General features: G+C 46.4%; 1 protein-coding gene across 1 annotated transcript in view; it reads right to left on the bottom strand.

Moving 5' to 3' along the window:
* LOC142406535 (adhesion G protein-coupled receptor B1-like) overlaps positions 1 to 26,584 on the bottom strand; it is a 144,513-nt gene that overhangs the window by 5,585 nt on the left and 112,344 nt on the right. The window contains exons 3-6 of the mRNA XM_075495483.1: positions 17,682 to 17,840; positions 9,159 to 9,266; positions 3,216 to 3,380; positions 1,507 to 1,671 (exon numbers count right to left, since the gene is read on the bottom strand). Coding sequence (XP_075351598.1) covers positions 1,507 to 1,671; positions 3,216 to 3,380; positions 9,159 to 9,266; positions 17,682 to 17,840 — 597 coding nt within the window. The remainder of the gene's footprint in view (positions 1 to 1,506; positions 1,672 to 3,215; positions 3,381 to 9,158; positions 9,267 to 17,681; positions 17,841 to 26,584) is intronic.

Below are 26,584 nucleotides of genomic sequence, written 5' to 3'. Positions count from 1 at the left end.
TGTTTAGCTCTCACTAGCTGCTAGCTCTCACTCAGAAAAACAATCTGAATCCCTGAAAAGTCTGAATTCTGGCTCATATCACGTTGCTGTAGATTGCAGCTCATTTTCTTTGGCTTTGTTTGTCAGTCCAAGAAAAATATATGCAACCTGGTCCCCTGTGTAATCTGCAAGGACCTGAACAGCCCCGAATAATCCCCATTGCAGCTGAGCAGCTTTTTGTTTGCAGGCACGTAAAAAAATGTCAAAAACATCCAAATGAGCAACTGTTAACTCAGAGGGAGTCACGTGAGCTCAGAAGGTGTGAAAAATCAGGCAGGCATAAAAGTACTTCCAAAAGGTGCTTGTTTTTAGCAATCCAAGCTTGATGTTTTCATCGTGCATAAATTCAAGGCATCATGTCAGTGCCTATCAATCCCAAGGAGGGGAAATGCAAGAAGTGGTGACTGACAGGTGATTCCTCTCTGGTAATGATCCGAAACCCCACAGAGTAGGTCCTACCAGGTATAAATTAGTATGGCTTTTCTGACTGAAGGAAGTGCTGCTAGTTTCCATGAACTGATGGTGCCTGCCCTTCATTAGTATTCACCTATACTGGAAAAGTAAGATTGTATTTACCAAAGTAAATGTTGCATTTACCAAAAAAGTTGCATTTACCAAAACTGTTGATTTTACCAAAGCCCTACCTGCTGCTGTGGCAGGGGTGATTGGCAGCTTACCGCGAGTGTGAGCATTTGGAGGTGGGAAAATAAGAGAACCACATCCATAAATTGCTCATTCAGTGTGGGACAGGGAACAAGTAATTTCCTTTGAGAGAGATTATTTATTCACAGACTGTAGTTTCAAAGACATTTAGAAAAATGAGAAACAGAGATGGCTGTGTTGCACCTGCAGCCGTGTGCGCTGATGTAAAGGTATCTCTTGGGCGAGGTGCTGAGGGGTCTCCATCACAGCTGCAGCAGAGACCGCTCAGTGCCATTGTCACACCTCAGTGTGAGTCTATCAAAAATGTTCATTGGAGTCTGGCTGGTGTAGTCTCTGCAGAGACTGGCATTGTCTTCCCCTTCTCTCTCTGAAGGACCTGGGGCTCAGCTTGTGATATCTCCTGCTCGGGAGGAACAAAAGGTCTGTTGTCCCTGCGGCAGAGCATTTTTTATCAATTGTAGTAATAAATCCTCGGAGTGGGGCGGTAATAAGCGATATGACTCTGTGTGGCAAGCACTGAGCAGTGCCCATTGTTGTGCTTCAAGGAGTCCCGCAACGCTGCACTCATTTGGCACAGCAAATCCACTGATTGCCTTTGTTATTAGCTGAATAACCCCAGAAAGCACCTCTAGGTTGTTCCTCCAATGTGTTCTTTCCTCATAGAGGATCCTCTTCAGGACAGTGCAGACCGTGTGCTGATTCAGCTGAGGCAGCTGCAGACCCACTCAATGAAACCATGTGTGGGCATCTTCGGAGATGGGGAGACCTGCTGAAGGGAAGGCTTTGAATCTCTAACTGCCTTACCTGGGCAAAGTGCAATGTTGCAGAACTTTGTTTGCTTCTCCGGGCCCTCGCAGGGGTTCCCACCAAATTGTGGGGGCTTGCATGTACGGGTCCGATCCCTGTACCCTCTCCCACATGTGGAAGAGCACAAGCTCCATGGAGACCACTCGTCCCAGGTGCCATGCACTGCAATCAAAGCAGAAGAAGTAAGTTTCCTTTCCAAAGCAGGTCTGGAGAAGTCAGTGAGCCCACAGAGCACAGCACCTTCCCACCCAGAATGAGAAGCATGTGAGAAGTGAGTGTGGGAAGGCCAAGAACAAACCAACCCAAAATGTGCAAGAGGAACACTGTGTAATTTTTTATGTTTTGGTGTTGACACCAAGTGTCTGTTACTTTCCAGTCTATTTGAAACAAATCTCAATGCACTTTTAACTGACCCTAATTTTTCAGATTTTTGAGCCAAGAGAAAAGAGCATTTTTTGAGTAAAAGATGTAATTAGCTAGAGAGGAACAAAAAACCCACTACCCTTTGGGAAGCAGCATCACCATCATTTTGTCACTTCTTACACTTATTTCCCTCCCTCAACACATTTTCTCATTGAATCATCGAAGGCTACGACATTTTCAAGCTCTCAGAAAAGCTATAGTCTGGCTACTAATTACTATCATACATCAGTGACACCACAGGGACAAAACTAGGGAGACATGGAAGAACAAAATGGGATGGGCAACATGCTCCAGTAGTGCTCAGGCCATCACTGGTAACTCCTGGAATTAGATATCTAAAGCCTTCTGATCTATATTAATCTAATCTTCTCCAATCTAATCTAATCTAATCTGGCCAGGTTATTTATGGAAGGTTAGTCATTGTAATCTCTAGAGGCTGAATGTTACAAGAATGTACTGATCTCTCTTAAGGGACTTCATCCCTTCCAGCTTTACTTGAGAAGCTAACGCAAAATCAATAATGCTTCAGAAAAAAAAAAAAAAATACAGGTACTTTTCCATTCCATCATCAGTTGCTAACACTTACTGATCCCCAGTATCAGGAAAGGGTGTTCAAAGCTAACGTTTTGCAATTGTCATCAGGCATCTTGCATGATAAGAGGTAACTAGAGGAGGAAATGCAGGAAAGAGCATGGGAAAACAGCTTGGTGGTTTCACCATTATAAGATTGATTCTGAACAATGATGTTGCTGGTCAGAAGTCGTGAATAACACACCCAGTTTAATAGCATAATTCTTCAAAATAATGCCCAAGCTCCCCAGACTGTACTTTTTCATCAAAATTGTGGAAGAAAGAGTATGAAAACAGCGACGATGGCTGGCTCAATTCATAAACATACCAGCAGCCTGAGTTTTTCATGCTGACTTTGCAATGGTATGCCCAGTGTTGGCATCTCAGCAACTCAAAGTGTCATCTGGTGCTTGTCTTTCCCAGTCTGCCCCATGCTTGGAAACACCCCAAAGGGCACATGCCTTTCAGATGTAATGTGTTCATTGCCTTTAGATAGTATCAAATTGTCCATACCATCCAAAACAAGTGCCCATCTAATGGTGCTTGGTCTAGCAAGGGTTTCTGTATGAGCCTTTAGGGTAAAAACAGAAGGAAGAGGAAACAAAAAACATCTCCCTTCAAGTAGGTAACACAGTGGAGATATCACAGGCAGTCAATCCTCTGTGCATCTCCCTTCCCCTCCTGCCCACACATCCGTGGAGCGCTCAGCCCACCTGGGCACACGGCAGAGTTGTTGCATTGTCTCTGCTCCCGGAGAGGACCACTGCATTGAGTGCTGTAGGAAGACGACACGCAGAACCTCGTCCTGGTCTGCCAACCCTCCCCGCAGGTGGTTGAACACACGCTCCACGGGGACCACTCCTCTGCCGCAGGGTCACCTGTTGGGGTTGGAGCAGAAGGTGAGGATGTGGCATCCTTGGTCCCTGGATCTCTGGGGCAGTGTTTTCCAAGCTGCACTTCACCAGTTGCTGGTGATCTGTGAAGCTGTGCAATGTGTCCCGCATGTGGTGTGACAAGAAGGGTGCAAGGAGATTGGTGAGAAAATGTGAGGGTTGACAATGGGCTAAAAGTTTTTTTGGGGTACTGCGTAGAACTGTAACACACACACAAAAAAAGGGAAGGACACTATGGAAGCATCAGGGCATTGGGCAGGGCAGGTTCCACCACGTGGTGTAGCCACTGCAGAACTGTATGAGCTGGGATATGTACCATCTACTCAGAGATAGTACTAATTAAGTAACAGGGATTAGACAGATATAGTAAAAGTGTCCATAAATTGAGCAGTTGTAAGGATTCAGCTCCTTCCCCTGCCTTGTCACAGAAGTGGAGGAGCAGAAAAAATAGAGGATGACAGCGCCTGAGAAGGACATTGGCTGAAGTAATCCCACAGAGCTTTCTCTTGTCGTCTCCTTCACATGTGGAGAAGATCTGCTTTGAGAACAAGGCTGACTGTTCCCAGGCATCATACAGTCCCTATCAGCTGCTTACCTGATGGGGCAGTGTTGGAAAGGCAAATCAAAGCATCCCCTTGAACAAGAGATGGGAGTGGAAAGCAATGAGACATATTCCCTTTGTTGTTAAGATCCCTGCAGACAGATGGTCATGTCAGGGGTGTTTCAGCCAGGCCACAGCCTCCAGATAAGTCACCAGAAGTGTGACATGGGCAGGGAAAGGATGGTTTTCCATTAGTTTCATAGGCATTAGCCTATCCTTGAGGAAATGCCTTTCTCTCCAGATGAAAACAAAAGCTTGCTCTGTTTCATTTAATTAAGCTCTGCATTGTTTGGGTTTTTAGATTTTTAATGGATTACTAATAATTACACACGATAAACCTAGAAGGTAACATTCGGTATGTATAGTACACAGGCATATGGCACAAATAAACACCAGCACATCTTTGAGGATGCATAATAGAGGGGCATACCCTTCTAGTAACAAGTTCTTCAGAGCATCAGACTGCACCATGTCACATCATAACCAGATGCATCTGGCAGACTACGGATGATAAAAGAAGGATCACGGCACAGGGTGCAGAAGGTAAGCAGAACTTCAGGGGTTGTACAACATGGCACAGCCTGAGCTGCACCCCACACTTGGATGTGTTTTCCCGCACCACCACCCCCTTCCCAGAGAAAACTGGACAGTAGATGCTGTATTGGATTGACCAGCTGCAACATGGAGCATGAGACTCTAGCAGTGGGCTGCTACAGCTTGAGATCTCAGCCTGTTTGTAGGGCAGTGTGGGTTATAAACCAGCTGTGTGAAAGTCAGTGTTGGTACAGGAACTGCGATGGGGACTGTAAGGGTTGGAGACCACCAAACTGCCCAATACTACCTCAGCTGACCTAAAGCTGTGCATGTCTAACTGCTTCCTCAAGGTGGTATATTTATTTACTAGTGTCTGAAGGGGAGTTTTCTGCATGCAATGAAATTTCATGCAGGATGACAAGTGTTTATGGCTCTCATCAATCTGCTCATTGGGAGTTTTGGTAGTTATCTGTGTTATTCGTTATGTGTCATGCTTTTCAGCACATCTACTTTGAATGTCTCCAGTCATTCAGGCAGTTGGCAGTTAAAAGTATTCCCACTAATTGGAGGCTGGTGAATCAATATGTGCAGGCCTGTTGAAGGGGAAACGTATAGAGGAAAACCTGTCCTTGCTGCAAAGCAGACAGGATCTCATTCCTTCGTTTACTGGCTGGAGTCAGAAAGAGGTGGAGGTAAGGATGAGTCTTTCTCCATGTCATCTATGCCATTGCAATGATTATCATGAGACATAACTGCTTTTGTTCATTAAGCCAAAGTTGCTCAATATTCTTTCCCCTTGCTTTTGCGTTTTGTTTCATTAATCTACCCAGCCGGTTCCAGTTAGGTAAATGTTATGGACTGTTGGTCATTCTTTGGGATGTGTAGGAGACGGTGTGTGTTTTGAGGTCTTCAAGAAAACATTGCTCTCATATCTCCTGTTTCTCAAGTATTAGATCTGCTAGTATACAGACATCTGCATTTCCATGGTAATTTCGCTGCCTTTCCAATAAGGAACTCAAATGGCTCTGTCAGACAGTCCTGTGATACTCCGAGTTCACCACCAGCAAGTTACCTTTTTGGTACCATTTGGTGCCATCCAGAGTGGCCCAGATTTCAGGAGATGCCTCTTTGGCCCACAAATCCCAACCATTCCTGCTACCTAGCCTGCTTGGATGCTGCTTTTGCATTGCTCAGAGAATGCCCTCCATTGACCTTGAGCAACCTTCCCAATACTGCACCCCGCAGCACCAAGTCCCTCAGTGGCAGGGAGCTGGCATTTTTTGGTAGTTCCATGCTGCCAGTCTGTGCCCAAAAGTCTTTCTGAGAGGCCAGAGGTGGATCAGAGGAATCCTGTAGAGATGCAGTGGCCTCCTCCATCAGCCACTCATGGCTTGGAGAGTGCCATCTCCCCACCTCCCCACTCAGGCTTGGCTGTAGTTTTGCAAGCTCCATGTCCAGACAAGAGTTACTGTGTCACTAGATTAATGAATGGTATCTTTGAACCAAATTCCACCTCTTCTGCCTCTTTCCCCTTCTTTATTATTTTTGCCCTGTGCCCTTTCACAGTAGAAATATCTATGATCAGAGGTAAATCTCCTCAGTTATAATCTCTCACATCGCACCAATGTCTGGCTTTTAAATCCATAATATAGTTTATTTTCCAACTGCTGGTTACTCCTTTGGGTTTGGTGTCATTTTGAGCTAAGCAATTTATCTCAGTCTACTGGTGTACTGTGTCCAGTCTAGTCTCAAACCTTGCAGAAATTCAACTGATTTTCAAACCATGCGAGACCCAGTTCTGAGATGCTCTCAGGCATCAGGACAAGCTCTCTCATTCTCCATCCAAGAGAAGCAGTACATTGCCCATCACCAAAACTATAGATGAGAAGAATTTCTGCACCCCTGTGGGTCAGATTGCAGCAAATACAAATTACTGGATGCAATAACTTCCAATTATTTATCCCAGAAGTGAAACCTGTCTCTGTTTTTTTATATAAGGGCAAGAAATCTACCATGCTCATCAGGTTTGAAAGGCCCCTAGTACAGCTCAGTACTATCTTATAATTAGACCTGCCCGTGATGCACTCCACCAAATTGGTCTTCACTCTCCAGAGGACAAGGGACCATGCACTACCCTCCATCATGACTGGTGCCTGTAGACAGATGTCTCTGCAGGTCTGACCTTCGATTAGTCCTGTGATGCTCCACGCTAGCTTGGGGATTAACACGAATGTCCCAAAGGAGTTCGCAGGGGCGAGGACCCCACTTCAGGTGGGAAGATGACCCTTTGCAGGGCTTGCTGCTCCCACAGAGCCAGCTGCGGTACCTCTCCTGCAGCTGGAGAGGGCCCAGCAGGTGCTGCAGAAGGAGACACACTGGGCATCACACCATGGGGATGTAGCACTGCAATCCAGGATCCTTTCCAGCTCCTGGCCAGCCCTGAGAGTAACTGAGCTGGCCTTATATAGAGCTCAGCTGGCTGTGGGGTCCCCATCAGTGCCTGCAGCTTCTCCGTGACGCTTCTTCCCTCGGCACTAATGGAGCGGCACATCGCTGTCATCCCTCCACCAGGATCCCTTTTTTTCTCTGGCATCATCTGTCAATCTGACATCTCACCACGTGCAAGCCGCTTCTTCGCTCACATCCTGCTGCTGGCAAAGACCTCCTGGAAGCAGTCTGTGGGCTGAGCTGGGAGGGCCTGTGCCAGGGACTTGCTGGGCTAGATCTCACTCTTGTGCTATTGCTGGGAGAGACACGTGGGCAGCCAGCAGCACCGCAGCTGAGAGCACAACTGTGCCAGAGCCTATGAGCCAACAGGACCTGGACACCAGGGCTGCAGAGGGCTGGCAGAAGAAAATACTAGTCTTCAACTGGGCAGGGCCATCCCCTCATCCCTAGTCCTTATGGCTGGCGTCAGCTATTTTTTGTATTTCATATTTTTCCACGTCTTGAGTGGATGTGAGATGGCTTATCCCCTACAAATTGTGTTAATTGCTAGGGAAGACGTGGGCTGTGTTTTGCCATACCCAGCTAAAGACTCCTTCTAAATCCCTTCCTGGTCTGTACCCTCTGCCTGTTCTTTACACCTCCTCCATCCTGATTTCTTTGAACAACTTGACTGCAGTTGCTGCTTCTGGGACAGTGGCAGGAATGTGGCAAGCTTGCAGCAGGACAATGCACATCTCCCAGCCCATGCTGCACTCAGGGATGCCACAGCCCATGTGAGCCATGCTACAGCAGTGGCTACGACGGCAGGGAGTTAATAGAGATGTCACTGAGCCCAGATGCGGTATACAGCTGCACGGCAGGAAGAAATGCCAAGCTATAAACCTCATGGCTGAGCTACAGGCTGGAACAAAGCACTGGGGAAGCACCTGGGACCAGGCAGAGCGGGAACAACAGGGGACATCACAGGACCTGCCTTGGAGTGCCTTCTCTTCCCCCCCATTTGAACACATGTAACTGAGAGATTGAGCTCAGCTTCACCAGGTTATAGCGGTGCAAATGCCCTCCTTCTCCTGCAGCCTTTTGCCAAACACCAGTGATGCTGCAGGCAGCAGAGCTGCTGCCACTGGAGGGAGCAGATTCAATGCAGGGTAGCAAGGAAACTCAGACTGTCTTCTGCCTTGTGTTGAAAGCCACAAGCCCAGCCATCGCCCGATCAACCCTGGAGCTTCCACACCACTCTGCTTCCTGACGCTGTTCACTGCTGCACACTGGCAAAGTCCTGCTGGGCTGGATGGAGCACAGCTCATTTACACTAGAATATGACCCACTCTCTCTTATAATGTATTTCACAGCTCTAGGTCTCCAAATCACCTGTCTGAAGCCTTTCTAGAACACAAACTGTTTTCAAGGTCACTGGGCAATGATTTTAACCTGTAGTCAGGGTCAGCATGCCTTGCGTTGCCCAAGATCCATGATGTGTTGAGCTCCTGCCACAAAAAGCAGCTGTGAAGGGAGAGCTCAAAACCTCTCCAGATTGGACCTGGCATAGATCTAGGTCCAATTCATTCCCATCTTCCCAGATGACACTCTCTGATATTATTATGTATGATTCCCCTCCTATTGCAGGAGAGCGGAAGGTCCTGCTGCAGAACATACCAGATACAAGTCCTTGCACAGCACTAAAGACCCAGTGGCAGAGGAAAGTCCTGGTCTCTCCCCATCATGCTCTGCACACATCCTCCTACGGTCAATGGGAAGGCATGACATGGACATCAGCAAAGAGGCTGTATCACACTAAGGTCAGCTTTGGCTTAATGAACCATGACTGTTTAGATAGCTCAGACAAAGCAGTGACTTAGAAGTAGGCAGGGTGATGAGAAGTGGTCTGTGAGATGCATGGTCTTGTTAGGGCTTTGAGTCTAACCCTTTCTGCCTTCTCTGGCTAATGGCAACAACACAAAACCCTGTAGGGCAATGGGATGGGAACAAACTGGGTGATGACCATTTGCTCAGTGTGTGACTTGTTTGATAAGCCTACATTAACCTGGGGGGAAAAAGTTGGTTAGCTGGGTCATTGAAACAGCAAAGCGAGTCAATGCAGTCAGCCCAGCCCAGCCAGGAAGTGCAGTGACCAGGCAGTGTGTCAGCTCCAGAGGCTGTTGTGGTAGGTCAGAGCTTACCTATTTGAGGTGCAGGGTACCCGTAGTGCTGCAGTTCGTCAGTGTCCTCTCGCTTTCTGTTATCTGTGGACCTCAGCGATTGGCTTCTGGAATTATAGCGTCCATTGGCTATGGCAAGGTAATGGGTCATGTAAATACACCTTGGTTCACTCTGCAAGATTTTTCACTACAAAGGTTACATGTATAAACAACAGCGACCTGCAACATTCGGTTGACACGACCACCTGCTTTCCAACCCCAGCACCCCTGGCCACCAGCAGTCCCTGAGGCTTTAGCACTGAGCCAGCCTGCAAGACTCGGACTGGCTGGCAGTTCAACCCCTTGTTTCTCAGTGAGACTTGGACTGTGCAGAATATGATCCCTTATGTCTGGTCTCTAATCAATTGCAATTATTTTCTAGGGTGTCTGTACTTTTTGCTGTACTTGTGGAAGATTCAGCCTTTTCAGATGTGCTGACAATGAATCCCAACATCCCTAGCAGTGTTTTGAGATCTACAGTGATCACTGGCAGTATTTTTTGGTGGGTGGAAAATTCTGCCTTGCAACCAACATCTACTTAGCAATGTTCTGCAGAGTAATCAGAAAATGCTGAGTGGAGCAGGCAGGTGAGGGCAGGTGAACGGGAAGGGATAGCTCAAAAGGATGTCTCCTTCACAGACTCTACCCTACCACCAGCAACAAGGAGAGATGAAGGTCTAGTATCAACAAAGTGACTTATGTACCAACAGAGCTATGGCTGGGCACCTTTCCAACTCAGGTGAAAGAGCGAAGCTCCTGACCCTAGTGTCCTAACTGAAATATATCCCACTGAAGACCATAGTTTTGAGATCAGAAGGTAAATAATGCAACCACTGTAAAGTAAAGGCATTTGGCTCCTGACTGACTGCTAGCACCCCTGTTCCTTCCAAACCTTCTACCAGCTTTGTATTTGCATCTCATGTGGATCAGCCCTGAATTTGCTAAAGGGGAAACTAAAATTTCCATTCTCTGTGGTGTTGGGCATGTTGCAACCCTGACACATGCCCTCCCTAGTAAACAGAGAAACAACTAAGCAATAGCAACCAAATCCCGCCCACCAGTACTGCCTGCTGTAAATCAGGAGAGCTTAGCTGACTCCACCGGAGTCATGCAGAATAGCAGAGAGCAGAGCTGAGTCCGAGTAATCTGTGATCTGGCAAGCAATTTGTTTCCAAACAGCAAGTACCAGACAGAGGATCTTTTTCCCTGAGGAGGTAAAACAGTCAGACATCTTTTCAAGAAGTACAAACTGCCAAGAGATGAAATGGTGACAAATTTGATCCTGGAACCCTGAGAAAATTAATAAAGGTTAATGAAGCTTCAGTGTGGTGGCAGGAGTCTTTATTGCCATCCAAAAAGGGAAAGCAGAGGAGGGAGAGGAATGATTCAGAGAGTCCCTGCCAGGAGCCAGACTTTATATTCAGCAGTTTGGTTCATGAAAGAGGCCCATCTAGTTTGTGAAATTATTTCCCATTACTGTTGCCTCAAAGCAGGACTTAAGGAACCTAGGAACTGGCCACGCCGACTCCTCCAAACCTTCCCAGCACTGACTGGTTGCAGGCTGCTGTCTGGAGGGGATGGGACTGGGCAGTCACCTGCCTGCCATCATCGGGGGAAAGGCACTGACAGCTGGACATCAGGACTACAATCATCCTGATATTTGCATACAACTTGTTTTTGTCTGGCTCTTTACTGGAATAGAAAGGGACCAAATCCTATGTTTTTAATAGCTACAAAGTCATGGGGCTTTCCTGTGTGAGATTCAATTTAAAAAAAAAAATGCCAGCCTCTAACTAGCTTTGCAATATCCAGTGTTTTGAGTTTGCTTAGGAGACAAGTTAAATTAGTCCCATATTTGGGACACATCACAAACCCTGCTCCATTCCCACCACCCATTGCTGGCTATACCCACGCACTTTCATCTGCTCTGATTTAAATCCTCTTCATGAAAGCATACAAACCACAAGAACACACAAAATCTCCATCTGCAGTAAATCCCATAGGCTTCCCAGAGACTTGTTTAGGCTGGGAGGAGAAACAGGGGACGGGCAACAAGGGGTAGATGTGGAGCTTGGATGGCTTTGTCAGCTGCCCAGAACAAGGAAAGTGACAAGGAAAACTTGGGATTGAATACCCCAGAAGCAGCCAGTGGGCATGGGTGGATGGATGGACAGAGAGATAGGAGGAAGGACAGAAAGAAGGAAAGATAAAAAGTAAAACAAAAGTTTTAAGTGCAACCCTGGCACCCTGGACCTCCTCTCACTGTTATTTGTGTCCCAATTTACTGACATCTTCTAATGACTGATCCTAGTCTTGAAGGAGCTGCATGATTTCCTTTGCTCCCTGACGGATATAACAAGCTTGCGCTGTTATTGCTCATCCTAATTAAAGGCAATCAGGTCTAGTAGCTGAATGTGTGACCCTTCCAGCTTGCCCCAAGCCTCCCCTGGCAAACACTGCCTCCAGACCCGTGCTGGGGTCACTCTGCTGCAGCAGGCAGGCTGCATCCCCTTTGGAAAAGGTGTTGCAGAGAAGCAGGTCTGTCTCCATTTAACATGGAACATGGCTTAGATTTAACCTGGACAGTTGCCTTGAATATATGCAAAAATCAGCCATGGTTCTGAACAAAGCAGGGAGAAGCCGGGTCCCTTATGCACAAGGCAAAGTTGGTGCAAGTGATGCTTTGCTGTGGGTTTTATGCACCTGAAGTTTATGGGGTGGAGGCCACGAAATAAAGGCAGTGGGGAACTGGTCGGATTTCAGCAGCCTGCTTCCCACAACAGGGTCAATGGAGATGAGTAATAGCAGGATCAACGGAAGACTTAGACTTGATTTACATCCTAGCTATATAAATGGCGTGAGGACGGCACGTTGTTGACATACCCAGCACCTTGGAGAAGCTAGCATGAGGGCTAGAGGAATAATTCCCTTGGAGGGAACACAGAGATGTTTCAATTGCAAGCAAAGGCAAGCACGTGAGATTTTGGAAGAATATAGCTCAAATGTGGATGGGGAGGATGATCTTGCAATGCTGGCAGCAGTGGGAAGAGGAAGCAGGTGACCAGCACTTCTAATGAGAACACGTAATGTGTCAGACAGCACCTTGCAACACAACCAAGGGAAAAAAGATTGAATGCAGAGACTTTGCAGTGTTTTGGGCCAAGGTTTTAACATCCAAGCATGTCTCACCAGAGCTACACACTCTTCCCTCTATACTCATCCCCCAAAGAGGAGAGGCAAAGAAAATAGCAGGATCATGAAAATTTTTCAGGCAAGCTGGGGTGGTGGGAATGAAAGGATGGACGAGAGCAAAGAGTGGAAAGGGATCATTAAAAAACCCCATGAAATGGTGTAAATGTTATCTCAGTGCAGTAAAACTGAAGGAGAAGGTGTTGGCTATGGACTTTCTGAGGCATCGAGAAGCTGCTAAAGGAGTAAAACTGAGAAGGGCAGACTCACTAACAAACCCTAAAAACCAAGATCTCAGCGGTTGTAGAAGTCATTTTGGAGGCCACTGGATATATGGCAATTGCACCAGCTAAGGAAATGGCCTAAGGCATTTTGGTTTGAACATCTGAGACTTGTGAAAATGTCACTGGGTGAGATGCGTGACTCCTAGATACAAAATGTTTGAACCACTATTAAAAGGGAAGACAGGGTGAAGTCTCTGCAAGCAGCAGCAGGTACCTATAGGACAAGGCGCTTTTCCAGCCTGCAATGAATTCTAGCCTGGTCTGCGGGGAATGAAGATGCTCTTACACATGCACAGGATATTTCAGCTTGGTGGTTGCACCAAGAAGGCTATTTTTAATGAAAATCAGGGGCGGCAGAGAATGAGACTGAGGCTCAGTCTTTTGAATGTCATGTGGAACATGCGTTTCTTCACACCACTAACAGTTACACAGCTGAAGGGCTAGATCCTGAACCTGCTTGATACTGGAAATCCAGCATGGGCTGCACTGGTGTCACACTTCTGCACCTGACGGCAGGATGCGGCCACCCCTTTCCCAGCCTAGGGCAGATGTAACTGCCCAATCTGCATATTCATAAGTGTCAGAGATGGTTTTGCATTGCCTCTGCCAGATGGGATGGCAGGATTTCAGCTGGCTCCTCTGCCAATTTTCATTCCCCAGGAATAAATGCAGGCTGCCTACATCTCTGATTGTTCTTGCATTTCTCCGGCACTGCCGAATTCCAGTGCCAGGGTCAGGCCCGTGACATCCCTCCTCTGGTTTGGATGTTGTCCTGCTACGCTGCCCATCCAGCCTCCCTACCAGGATGCTCAGCATGCCAGGTTGTAAGCAGCCACAGCTTTTAGCACCATGCAGCCAAGAGGGGCTACCACAGCACAGCGGGTGTCCCCTTCTATCCAAAGAGGGTGGACCTGGAAAGCTCCTCTGCAAGCACTTACCACCACACTCGGGTTGGCTTTTTTTCATCCCTCTATAAAACAGCAGCTCCTGGCCAAATCCAACAGATGGAGGAAATCTCCCCTGTCTGTGCCAGAGAGGAGGATATCACCGGGTCCTTTGCCTCTAGCAAGGAAAAATCAGGCTTACAACAAACACTGAATGTTGTCCTTCAGATTATGTCTCTTGAGCTGAACAGCTGCCATGAAAAAAGGCTCTGCCTAAGCCAAGCTGCTGTTACCAGACAAAGTTTCCTTTCCAGTTTGGGATGAGCCTTCATTACAGTTTTTCTTCTGTGTTTTGCGGCTTTGGGTTTTGCCCATGGAGATAACTTGCCTGGCTTTGGTATGTATCCCTGGGGAAATTTAGCCAGATGAAGATCATCAAGTAAGAGACTCCATTACATGAAACAGCAGAGATGGTGGCCCAAGCAAGTGGAAAAACATAAAGCCCACATACAAGTGGAACCTGTGGAGTCATTCAGCTGTCCCTGTGCAGTTTCAAACAACACTATGGCCTCCAGACATGTGTTCAGACTCAGCTCTGGGAACCAGGTGGCTACACCTATATTTTGGTGACCATGCTACCAGAAGTCACACCTTTTGGAAAGGCTGAAAACCACCATTACCACTGCTGCATACTGGGACCTGCTGAAGGTCCACCTGGGGCAGCTCTGGAAGAGGAAGGATGGCATGACCTGGAGAAGGTCCACCTGGGGAGGAGCTGCATGACAAGAAAAATTAGATCCCTCTAGCACATTTGCCATGGCCAGGCAAAATAAAACAACCAATGAAACCCTCACAGATCCTCTGCAAAAGTTCACCTCAGCAGCTCCAGAGAGCTTAGTGGCAGCACCCAAAGTTCTTCCCACTGAGAACCTGCCCCAGATGTGGTATCAGACTAAGACCTCTACTTGCTGCTGGAGGTCCAAATAAACAGCTAAAATACTCTTACTAATCACCCATCAGCTTACTAGCCACTTTGGCAGAAGCAAGGAAGGAGAAGCTAAAGAAAAGAGATGGATTTACCCTTGTTTTGAAGTTGGTGGTGATTTCTGTGTTATTCTAACCTAACCTTCTTGGCCAGCATCTGATTTTACTTTTCAGTGATGGTATTAGTTTCCTCGGACAAGTTTCAATTTACCCCCACAGCAAAGACCAAAATATCAGAGCGCTCATCCCTGTTTTGTTTTGTTGTTTCATCAGGATTATAGATGGCCCTTTGGTCAAGGAAAAGAGTATTTTTTCCTGTTTGTTTTCTACTAGAAAACTAAGGTGTCAGCTATTCCACAATACCTGGAGAGATGGTCAGGTATTATTACAAGCTACTGAAATGCTGCACAATTCAGGATAAAGGTGTTCTTCTGTCCAGTTCTTCTTTTCTTCTTTTTCTTTTTTTTTTTTTTTAATTAAAAAAAAATAATTAGAATCTATTTAACCGCAATGTATAATGAACACTTAGGAAAATAACAGTTCAAGTGGAAGAATGAACATCCTACTCATGCCTAACAAATCTATGAGCAAAAGTCAATATGAGAATAACAGTGACACATTTAAAACAGGATTTCTGTTCTACTTTTAAATCCTCTCAGGTTTTGGTATAGATCACAGTAAAGGAAAGGTTATATGCAAAAAAATTAAAAGCCCTTCTTGGGTCAAAAGTGCACCTTTCTTGGGCATGGCTGCAAAGGCATCAAGGGACAGATTCACTGAAGAGCGAGTTCAGAGCCAAACGCACAGCTTTGGTAGATATGAAGAGATACAGGTTTATCTTGAGGTAGAACACAGACCTCAAGATGTGCATGGGCAAGTCTTCTTGAAAGATTAATTCTTCACATCTTCCCTCAAATGCTTTCCAGCTTGCAAGTGTGAAAGCATCACAATGGGGCTCAGCAGTTTGTCTGCAAAGAGGCTTTTGGGAAAATTAATCAGAATTAACTTATTTATTTCAAAGGGATAAACCAATTTGTGCTGCCCCACTCTGTGGGCATACTCTCTTTCCAAACTAGGGCCTTCCATTTAGCTCAAGATCCTTTCTTCCCAAATAAGCTCAGCTGAACTAACCGAACTGCAGTTTGGAGCAGGAGTTGACTGGGTAGGTAGTGGCAAGAGGACAGGAAGACAAGTGAAATAATTTATTGAATCGTAGCCCCCCCAGGGTACAATCAGCTTTTTCTGCACTTAAGATCAGCTTTGCTGAATGTTGTGTTCTGGAAAAGACGAGTGAGTGAATAGTGAGTAAATAGCGATTCATCCTTCACTACTCTGCTCCCCGCGATGAGCGGAGCTGGAAACCCAACCCAGACTTCCAGGCTCCATGATTGCCCGCCATCTCACTTCATCCCTCCTTGCCACAGCAACCTCAAGAGATCTATCATGAAGAAGAGCAAAGTTTTGCCCCTGGGGCAGATCAAGGGAAGATGCTATGCCCCTTGCTCAGTGCTGGTCAGGCTGGACCTGGAAAACAGTGTCCAGCCCACCCCAACTCCCCCCCCCCCCCCCAGTTCAAGAGGGATGTGAAGGAATTAGACAGGTCCCATGGAGGGCTTTGAAGCTGGTTAGGGATGGGGACAGATGTCCTGCAAAGAGTCTGGGCAGCCAGGTCCTCGCCTTGTTTGTCCAGCACAGAAGGAGCACTCTAAGGAGGTTTTTTTGCCTGTTGCCCCATGAGCCTCCATGTTCAAAGAATGCCCACATCTGCAAAGCCCCCTCTACCCACCCACAATGCCATCTCCACCTTCTTCTCCTTCACAGCATTGACCACCAAGACTGACGCGGCCCTTTCTCCAGCTCCATTCAACCACACTCAAGTCCCACAGCTGGACTTCTTTTCAGGTCCAGCTTCTAGGTCCTTGTACTCTTACCCTCACTGCCCCAAGCCACAGCTATGCTATGACTACAAAGTCACCAGCAAGCGTGGGGGACATAGATTAAACATCCCTAGTGTGGGCGAACCTCAGAGGGAAATTAGCAACTGTGAGTCAAGGAGATGAAATTCAATATACTAGAAGGTTTCATTAAAAAAAAAAAAAAAAAGCTAATCGCAACAGGATTTAAATTTATGGAAGTGGTAAAAAATGCATGAAATCATTTTAGCCCTTATTAGAGGAATATATTTATGTCCCTCTATTTGAACTTCCCCTTTATCAGGAGATACTTCTCTGCCTTTGAAGACAGTTGAACTTTCCCTAGTTATTTGACTAGTCAGAGAAGCTATTCAAACATTCTCTACTATGAATATGAAATAAAAAGAAGGGAATAATTATAATCAGCCATTCACTTGCATTTGCTGGGCTGAGCTTCTTCTGCTGTTGTTTTTTCCTCTTCATCCCCCTCTCAACTCAGCTAATGCAAAAGAAGAACTGGGGATGAAAGTGGTGGAGGTTCACCAGCTCAACCCATTGATAACTGACTGCTGACTGGTGTTGACAATCTGTTCCCTGCTCTCTAGAGAATACGACCTGGAAAGAGGCTGCATTACAGGAAGAGAGCGAAGCATCTGCAAAAGACTTTGCCTTGCTCAAACCCTGTGTTTTGTCTGTCTAATGGCCAGATCTTTCTCCACATCTTGGCACTGTAGGCTTCATTTTGCAAAAAAAAGGGACAGCAACACTGCTCTTGACTGGGAAGATGAACTAAGCCAAAAAGAAGCAAGATTAGCATCTCCTTTAGCTGCATGCTTTATTTATTTGGGAGAGAGTCTCCAACTGTTAAAGAAATGCCTTTAAGGGTGTATATTTTGCCATGCGTGGCAGATTTATCACCAGCATATGAATACCTGATGTAAGCCTGCATATAGATTCCTATAGATTAACTCCTATTCTTTGGTGTAAAGGTCTGGATCTGCAGGTGTATGTGTTGGAAGATGTGTGTCAGCACGTGCGCATGTGCATGCGTGACCACGAGACAGGCAGGGAAGGGCAGGGCCATGCACAGCCGAAGTCGCATGCTCTCCTGGGCTTGCCGCTTTGACACGGCCCTTCGGCAGTTTTGCTGTGCCTCTAGAGCATCCTTCGTTATTTATGGTGATGAGGCCAAGCTCCTCCTGGGAAGAGCGGCCCACTCGCGCGCGTGCAAGGGAACATGCCTCCACTTACTATTGCATGCCTTCCTATTGCACAGCCGTCCTTCCTCCAGGACTCCCTCGCAGACAAGACCTTCATTGGGAAGGGGCTTGCAGGTGCGCATGCGGGTCTGCAGGCCTCCCCCGCAGTCCTTGGTGCAGTCGCCCCAAGCCGACCATGGGTTCCAACCACCTGGGCAAAATCCAGAAAAACCCTGTCAGCTTCAGTGACAGCCCAGCACCCAGGAAGCCGAGGCAACACTAGCCTGGCAGACCCTACAATTTACCCACTGCCAAGCCCCAAAACTGGGATGTCTTTGAATGTGGTAGGACTAGACACCACAAGGTAGCCCAGAAAGTCAAGAGATAGGAGGAGAAGGGAGAAGCATTGCCTTTTTATTGATTTGTCTTCAACTATTCCCTATCTCTAAACAGGGACTTTGCTTTCCTGGAAACCCTGCCCCATTGCTAACTAGTCCAGCTCTTCCTGTTCTTGCTGCAGCAAAGAGGTCCCCTCCTCTAAGAACACCCTCTGCCCATCTTGTGGCCTGTTGGCTTGTAACCCCAGAAGGCATTTGCAAAAAACACTTCAAGATACACATCCAGCATCGGTGAGGTTGTCTCTCCTCCCTCTTCCCCCACACAAACACATGTCCCTATGTGCAGACAGCACAAGGGAGCCGGGAAGGGGTAAGGGTCCTACCACCGTTTCCCCCCAAAAAGGACACTCCTTTTCCCCACACTGCAGATACCACCAGCCACAGAGAGGCACCGGTCTCAAGGACAGCTTTAGTAGGGAAATGATATTCCCCTCCAACACCCTTGCAGCACCCACAGGGAGCAATCTGTAAGAACCATAAGATGAAGGTGCTTTTTTGGCTTTCCTTCCCAGCCATGCTCAGCGCTGGTGTCAGCAACATGCAGCTTTCCCCCTTGTACCACCAGCTACAGCCCTGTAAGCTGGTGGAGCCAGCAAGCCCCTAGCTGCAGGGATGATCCCACCACTTGCAGAATGGAAATATTGTGCCTCTGCAGCCTTCTCCACCCTGCGTCTTTCCAGCTTGCTGCCAAGAACAACTGGCCCTGGTGGGATGTCCGTAAAGGTTGGTGGCAGGATGGACCATGAAGACTATCTGAATCTGGCTTGCCTCCCACAGTCCAAAGCCTTACATCAGGCTGCCTGTGGGGAGCCTAGCAAGGCTGGGTTTTGTGTTGTAAAAAGACAGCAGGGGATTCTCCAGGCCCTTCAAGTGACGGATAAGCTGTCATATCCCTCAGTGGTTCTCATCATATTCCTCAGTTCACTCCTCATCGGCCATATGCAGCAAGCTAAAATCTGCTCTGTAATAGGCCTCTGCTTCTAACAGCTGGTGACTGCTTCCACTCCATCGTTTGCCCACCTCATGGGGAGGAGCAGAGGTGGCCCTTCATCCCAGAAGTGGCCACTCTCAGATGGCTGCTTTTCCTGCTGTGCATTCTCTCATTACCCACAGCTACCCTTGGAGATGCTTCAGGTCCAAGAAATTCAGCTATGTGTCATGCTCAGGCACAGATAAAGATAATGAGCTAAAGATGTAGTTTTTTGAAGAGAGGAAACACTGGGAGAAAGAAAAATGCTGCTTTTTAAATAAAATAAAAATGAAATGAAGCCCCTTTTCTTTTTCTTACCAACAATCGGAGATTTGAGAGATGCAAATGATCCATTTCAGCTGACCCAGCCTCCCAGTTTCACTATTTATGAGGCAATGGAGATCACAGCTGTCCTCTGAGCTGTGGGCTCTGCTGCTCCCTACAGACCCTAGGCAGGACACCAGCCCTGTCTAGAAAAACGAGGGTCCTCAACAGCCCAGCTAGGTGCCAGATCAGAATATAGGGATGTTACCAGCACCCCCTTGCACAGGGATGGGCAGATACTCATCCATTCACAGCATAAAGCTGTGAGTTCATACTCTACTACCACCAGCCTAGCTGTGCTCTAACTTTTGCTCCCAAGACAGAGTGAAAATAAACACATGCTCAGCAACATTCACACTGCTGAATGCAATGGAAGCTGCTTAGATACTTAATAATGAGAATAACATGGGAAAACAGAGCAGGATGGAAATGCAGGCTAGTGAACCTTCCAGCAAGGTGCTCAGAGATCCTGGCAGCAGGGTGGAGGATGGAGTTGTTATTGCCAAACAATAAATATTTGACCTTGAAGAAGACTGTCTTTCCCTTGAAAGTCACTTTCTCTGCTGGTTCCTTTTCTAAACAGCACAGGGAAACAGGCTTTTCTCTCCCATTTCCTGATGAGAGACAGATTGTGTTTCAGTTACAAGGGAGGCCGTTGGCATAATGGCAGGTATCCTGATGCCTTGCTTGAGCTGATTGATAGGATAACTGTAACCAGACACATTTAGGAGCTAATCAACTCTTTGCTTCCCCTTTTAAGGATATCTTTCGTTACTCTCACTCCCTTGCAGATTAGGAGTGGGGCTGGGGAAGGGAGAAAGCAGCTCCACGCAAGCCTTGGCTAGACTTGTGATTTATTTACTTGGGATGCTTTTTGAGTGAAAATGCATAATTGCTCCAGTGTCTTAAAAAGTTATTTTATATTGTGTTTGTAAGCAAAATACAGACTGGTTACCCAGACTGCTTGCCTGTCATGGTGTCCCCAGTTTGATGATGGGTTATTCAAACAGGTCTGCATTTCAGAATATAACCTATTATGATGACATGAGCCCCCTAAAAATATATAGAAATAGAAGCTGCCTGGTCTCACTAGAGGAAAGAGTGGGCGATAGTGTAGGTTCCAGTCTTTGACTTCTTCTTACTCTGCTTATCCTCAGCAATGGGAGAACCAGTCAAAATAAGATAAAAACCATCATAATCTCAAACCCTTGACTGGAATGAGATCTCTTTATGAGGTTGAGCACAGATAACTTCCTTCCTCTCCTTATTCCTCAGTTTCCATCCCATTTGTGAGTACTAAAGAGAAGCTAGAGAAGTACCAGAGCACTTATTAAATCAACACAGGCATTTATAGCCAAGACAAAGGTATTCCCCACTTTATGGAGTAGTCCTTTTTTATCATCAGGTTGTCTCATAGTCCTGGCAAATGAAATACTGCATGTTATTTATCCTGTTTATTGGCTGTCAGATAAACCTTTTGAAATCTCCCTTCTTTTCCTGGGTCTAGTCATTCACTGTTTCAAGTGATTTGTCTTTTTTAGTGGTGCTGTAAACAAGCGGTTAAGGGCCTATTATATGAAGTTATACCCATCCCATCTTTGAGGGGGAAAAAAATGCTGTGCCATGAGTAAAACATTTGGCTCTTCTGCCTACTACTTGAAAGCATCTGGCTGGTGGAAAGTGGTGGCTGGGTAACAACGCGAATGAGCTACCATGGCTGTGGAGCAGCTGAGCTGTGGCAACACACAGATGCTTTTAGCCCAGTGCAGATGCTGCAGAAGAGACACCAGTGGGATTTGTCATGCAGTGGCTGCACACACGCCCCATTACTCAGTTCATCAGGCATGACTTGTTGAGCTGCAACAACCCTCATGGACTCCCCATCTTCTAGGAAACACTCATTCCCACCTGACTGCTGCACAATTCCCTGCTCTGCCCCTTCTTACATTTCAAGCATGGGGTTGGAGGAGACCTTTCTGATGCTGGGAAGCGAGTAACCCATACAAAATACAATGCAGAATCCCACTGAAGTTAATGGGACCCTTTGGAGATAGTCCTTTTTTGCCCCTGGAGTTGTGTTTCATCAGCCCTCAACAAACTGTTGCACCCCTGTGATCAATGCGGGTTGAGTTGCCATCTGTCCTTAGTCCAGGAATAATGAGTCTGCTGCAACTGCTTTATGGAGGATTTTGCTTTTCAAAGGCACATTGACTCCTGTGAAGGTCTGTGGCTGGGATGGAGTTAATTTTCTTCATAGTAGCTGGTATCGGGCTATGTTTTGGATTTGTGCTGAAAACAGTGTTGATCACACAGGGATGTTTTCGTTATTGCTGAGCAGTGCTGACACAGAGTCAAGGCCTTTCCTGCTTCTCACCCCACCCCACCAGTGAGTAGGCTGGGGGTGCACATGGAGTTGGGAGGGGACACAGCTGGGACAGCTGACCCTAACTGACCAAAGGGATCATCCATACCATATAACATCATGCTTAGCATATAAAGCTGGGGGAAGAAGAAGGAAGGGGAGATGTTCACAGTGATGGCGTTTGTCTTCCCAAGTAACCGTTGCCTGTGATAGAGCCCTGCTTTCCTGGAGATGGCTGAACAGCTGCCTGCCGAAGGGAAGCAGTGAATGAATTCCTTGTTTTGCTTTGCTTGCGTGAGCAGCTTTTGCTTTACCTATTAAACTGTCTTTATCTCAACCCACGAGTTCTCTCACTTTTACTTTTCCGATTCTCTCCCCCATCCCACTGCAGGGGGAGTGAGCGAGTGGCTGGGTGGTGCTTAGTTGCCAGCTGGGATTAAACCAGACAAGGTCACATACCCAACTCGTTCCCACTTAGCAAAGTTTTGCTCGGCTACAGCCTTGCAGAACTGCAGACCTTTCTCACTTTGCTCTTTATTCCCTTTAACTGGAGTAGCTGTGGCTCATGCCTCCAGCTCCAGAGGTTCCCATCACAACCAGAAGCTATCACATAGCAAGGTTTAGCTTGTAGTTTTTATTTTTTGAGAGCGGTCCTAGCTCCCAGCATGAGTTTTGCAAAGGCAGCTGTTGCACGAGGCTGCTGCTTATGGGACCGTTTTGAGTGCCATGGAGACTTGTCATTTAGGGAGGTCTTTAATCCAGTTTCTAACAGGCTTTTTGATGCTCCTCAGTCAGTTCTTATCATGATCACGTACTAAAACAAATTACTTTTCATGCTAGGCTGACCCAATGCATTCTAATTTTCCACACTTAAATGGAGAAACTTTCAAGATGGTCAGAATCAACTGGCAAGCTCATATTTGGCATTTCTTGTTCTGAATCTTAAGCAGAGATGCGAAAAGAATAGGTCTTTCCTACTACAAATTAACTGAGAGAGCTCCACTTAGATGCCTCGTCCAAACACCCTTGATCTTTGGGAAGATTTGCATCCCGATCCAGAGTTTATCTTTGCAGCTGACAGCTGCGATGTGTCTCAGATGCCAGTCAGTCAATCATGCTTTTTAATTTAACAGCAATGCCTTAAATTAGATGACAGCGACAACAGCAAAAACTAAGGAATCAACACAAAACAATCAATACAGCACAGCAAAAGGGTCTTTGCTGACACACTACATCCATCTCTGATTTTGATTTTTTGGATTTAGCCTCCCACTGACCCCAGCTGCAGACACTTCTTGTTGGCAGCTCTCTCAAACTCGGCAGGGCAGGACATCTTGTGTCTGAAAAACATGTCGAGACTACATAAAGCCACCACAGTTCTGTGTGCTACCACTGGGAATATTTGTAGTGGACCTTATATCACAGTATCTGAGGGTCTGAGAATCATCAGTGGTTCGCAAATGAGCGAAAAAAAAAGTTATTTCTTATGCAAATAGGGGGAAGGATGCTGAAAGGAGATTAAGAGTGAGGTTGTCTTATACCATCTGAAAGTTAAAATTCTTATACAATGGGGAAAGCGGGAGAGCTGCTCCACAGGGTTTTATCACTCTCCTTTCTTACTATGCTGGGAAAGAGCAAGTCCAGAAGGGGCTATTTTGAAGACAGCCTTCTATTACATAAAACAGTGATCTTTCCCTGGAGAGCCATGCATTCAGTTTGCTACTTCTGTGAAAAAAGGAAAAAAATCTTTCAGGAAGATGTCCCCTCCTCATGCCCCATGCGATGAAGCCTATGGCAGCACAAGCGAGTTGCTCCAGTGGTTCATTCTCTGCCCTTTCAAAAATAAATCCCATGTAACACTTTGCTGTTTTGCAGAGTGTGCACACTAATATCAAAACTAACCCCCCAAGTTCCCTAAAAAGCAAAATCATTCATTCCAGCTCTCCTCGACAAACTTCATCTTTCAGATGCCAAAGCTTTTGATGAACAATGTATGAACATGACACCCCCGTGACTGACCTAGTGAGAAACAAAATGAAAAGGCTGGGGCTAAGTACCCTCTTCTGCCCACTGTCCATACTGTGTGTCATGAGCTCTGTTAGGTTATTTGGCTAATGACAAATTTAATTAAACACAAAAAGCCAGAGGTAATCAAAGAAACATGACAGGCAGAGGTATCTTGGTAACCTACTGAGTGAAAATGGACCACACACAAGGAGTACCCTCTAAAGAGACACATCAGTCCCTGGTGTGAAACCCACTATTGTGAGTCATCGTGAAAGACGCTCTTGGGAATGCCATGCAAACCAAGAAGGTCCCTTGCCTAAAGGACTATAGGACTTATTGTCCTATAGAGAAAAGAGAATTTGGGGGATGAGAGTTTGGGGATTGCACAAAACTTTATTGGATTCTTCAGGGTGGGGGGAAGGGAAGGCTGATCAGTGTACAAACCGCTAGCAAACTTCAAGGTAGACTAGCCAGCAAGTAGGACAAGGAAGACCCAAGACAGGGCCATCTATCTGTGCAGCCAGGATCATCCTTTCTGTGTTGTGTGTGTTTACCTCTGACAAACTCTATATTAACAACAGCCATAACCATACACTAGGACTGTCCTTCATGGAAAGGAGACAGGTGCAGGTGGGAAAATGATGAAGATGTAATAAAAGTTCATGAATGACCAGGGCAAGGTAACTATGGAATGGTTGTTCATTGTCTTTTCCAATATTGGAATTGAGGGGTGTCAAATGAAACTAGCAGGAGACAGGTGCAAAACCAATGAAGGACATAATTCACAGACACAGAGCACTGTCAAACTGTGCAATGCTTGTTACAGCATGAAAAGGTACCAAAGTGTCTATGAATATAAAAAGTAGCTAAGGAAATGCATGAAAGAGAAACCCACCAAATGCTATTAGATACAAAACCAGCAGCTCTTGCTCAGAAGGTCTCTGGGCTGCAAGTTGCTGAAGGCTGGAAGGACGCTGTATGCTTGCCTTGTTCTGCTATTTTCCCTTGGTAGCCACTGCTAATGAGAGGATATTGGGGCGAAAGACCCCTGAGCTGACCAACAAGATGGTTTCTGGTGCTTTCCCACTTGCTTGGCCTCTTCCTACCTTAACTTTATTACTGTGACTGTCTTTCACAGAGATGTGCTCAGAGCACAGACAGCTCAAGGTCAAGCCAGTATTCCCCACCACTATTCAAAAAGCTGCTCAGATGACTCACTTCTGGGTACCCAAATAAGTGATGTGATTTTTTCAAAGCTGCTGAGTGGCCAAAGCTGTCATTGATTTCTGCAACATTCACAAGTCCCTGCAAATGAAGGTAATGAGGCCCAATTTGGACAAACATTTAGGACCAGCTTCAATCTCCTCCTGCTCTGCAAATCACTTAAGGAGGATGGAAATGAGGCCACAGTGCTCAGCTTTCAAGGAAACCCAGCATAAAGCTGTGCTTATTACATGAATTCCTGCAAATGAAACACTAGGGATAAAGAGAGATTATTTATGTGGAAATAGTGGGGGAAGTGGGCAGGGAAATGAGAAAGGGAATGTTTAGTCTGGAGCAGGAGATCAAATAAGACCGTGGAAAAATCTTCCCCTAAGAAAGCCATAGAGGCCTAATCACTTAATGTATTTCAAAGCAGAGCAGGCAAAATATCAGAGAACAGACTTGTGAAGAAAAATCCAGCATACACCACTGGGGAGGAATTAAATGCTTTCCCTCCCTGAACCTCTCTGATACTGTATAAATCACATCAGAGCTGAGTTCACACACTATTTTCTTCTTCAAGTTATCTCAGACCTCGGTGCAAAGCACAGAGGGGACATATTAGCATAGACACATGCGTGCCTCTGTACAGTGATAATTATATGAACACATTAAAATCTAACTGTGTAGCCCAAGTTGATTGAAACCTCTCCTGATATGAGTGTCACTATCTATTTTCATAAAAGCTTGTTCAAAAAGGAAATCAAAGAAGAGCATTTGTGAAATTTCCTTTCATGTTCCATCTGTCCTGGCTTGAAGGGCCTTGATTTTGCCAAAGGTGTTTTCACCTTTGAAAAGGTATAAAGCACTTGCAGAACACTGCATAAACCCATAAATGCAGTGACATGTTGTAACACCCAGAGCTTTGCAAGCTCCCTGCAATATCAGCTTGTTTCCTGAACAGCATTTCCAGCTGAAGGATTTCTATGGTCCCCAAGACCGCAGTTTCTCAATCCTCCACGAGCTAAGACATATTTCTCTTCACAAGAGCCCTGCAAGGCAGGGCTGTGCTGTTATTGCCTCTGCAAGATGAACTGGGGAGGTGCTGAAAAGCTAAAAGACTTGCCCGCAGTACCACAGGGCACCTGCTGTACAGCACAGACAGAAGTTAAATTTTCCTAAGGTAAGCATCTTACAGGAGGACATAGAGTAAATGACCCAGGAGGACAACCCAGGAGTCAGGTATCCCCTGCTCAGAGCAGCTTTGCCAAGGAGACACCGCTCAGCAGACACTATTCGTGGCTCACAGCACTCCTGGCTCCACTAACTGCTCCCAAGACAGAACCAGAAACGCGAACTCCAGCGCAATGCTGAGGCAGCCGCCTTGGCAGTTATTACACCAAATATTTAATGACATTTTGATACGCACAGCCAAACCTTCTTCACACAGAGATGTCAGTAATAAGGATTTTGCCTGGAAGGGGAATGGAGGTGGTTGAAAACCACATGAAAGCGCTCGGTGTGTGTGCACCTCTGAGGAAGGCTGGCGAACAAGCAAGTTGTCAGCAGGCATTTCTCCCTTCGGTGTCCTCTCCTTCGCAGAGCTGTCGGTTACACTCATCCTGCAGTGGGAAGATGCTAATCCTGACTGCCTTGCTGGGCAGAGGCTGCCTTTACCAGCTCATCCTTTG

The sequence above is a fragment of the Mycteria americana genome, chromosome 2 (genome assembly GCF_035582795.1).
Source record: "Mycteria americana isolate JAX WOST 10 ecotype Jacksonville Zoo and Gardens chromosome 2, USCA_MyAme_1.0, whole genome shotgun sequence".
NCBI classification, from domain to species: domain Eukaryota; kingdom Metazoa; phylum Chordata; class Aves; order Ciconiiformes; family Ciconiidae; genus Mycteria; species Mycteria americana.
This window is presented reverse-complemented; position numbering and strand designations above follow the sequence as displayed.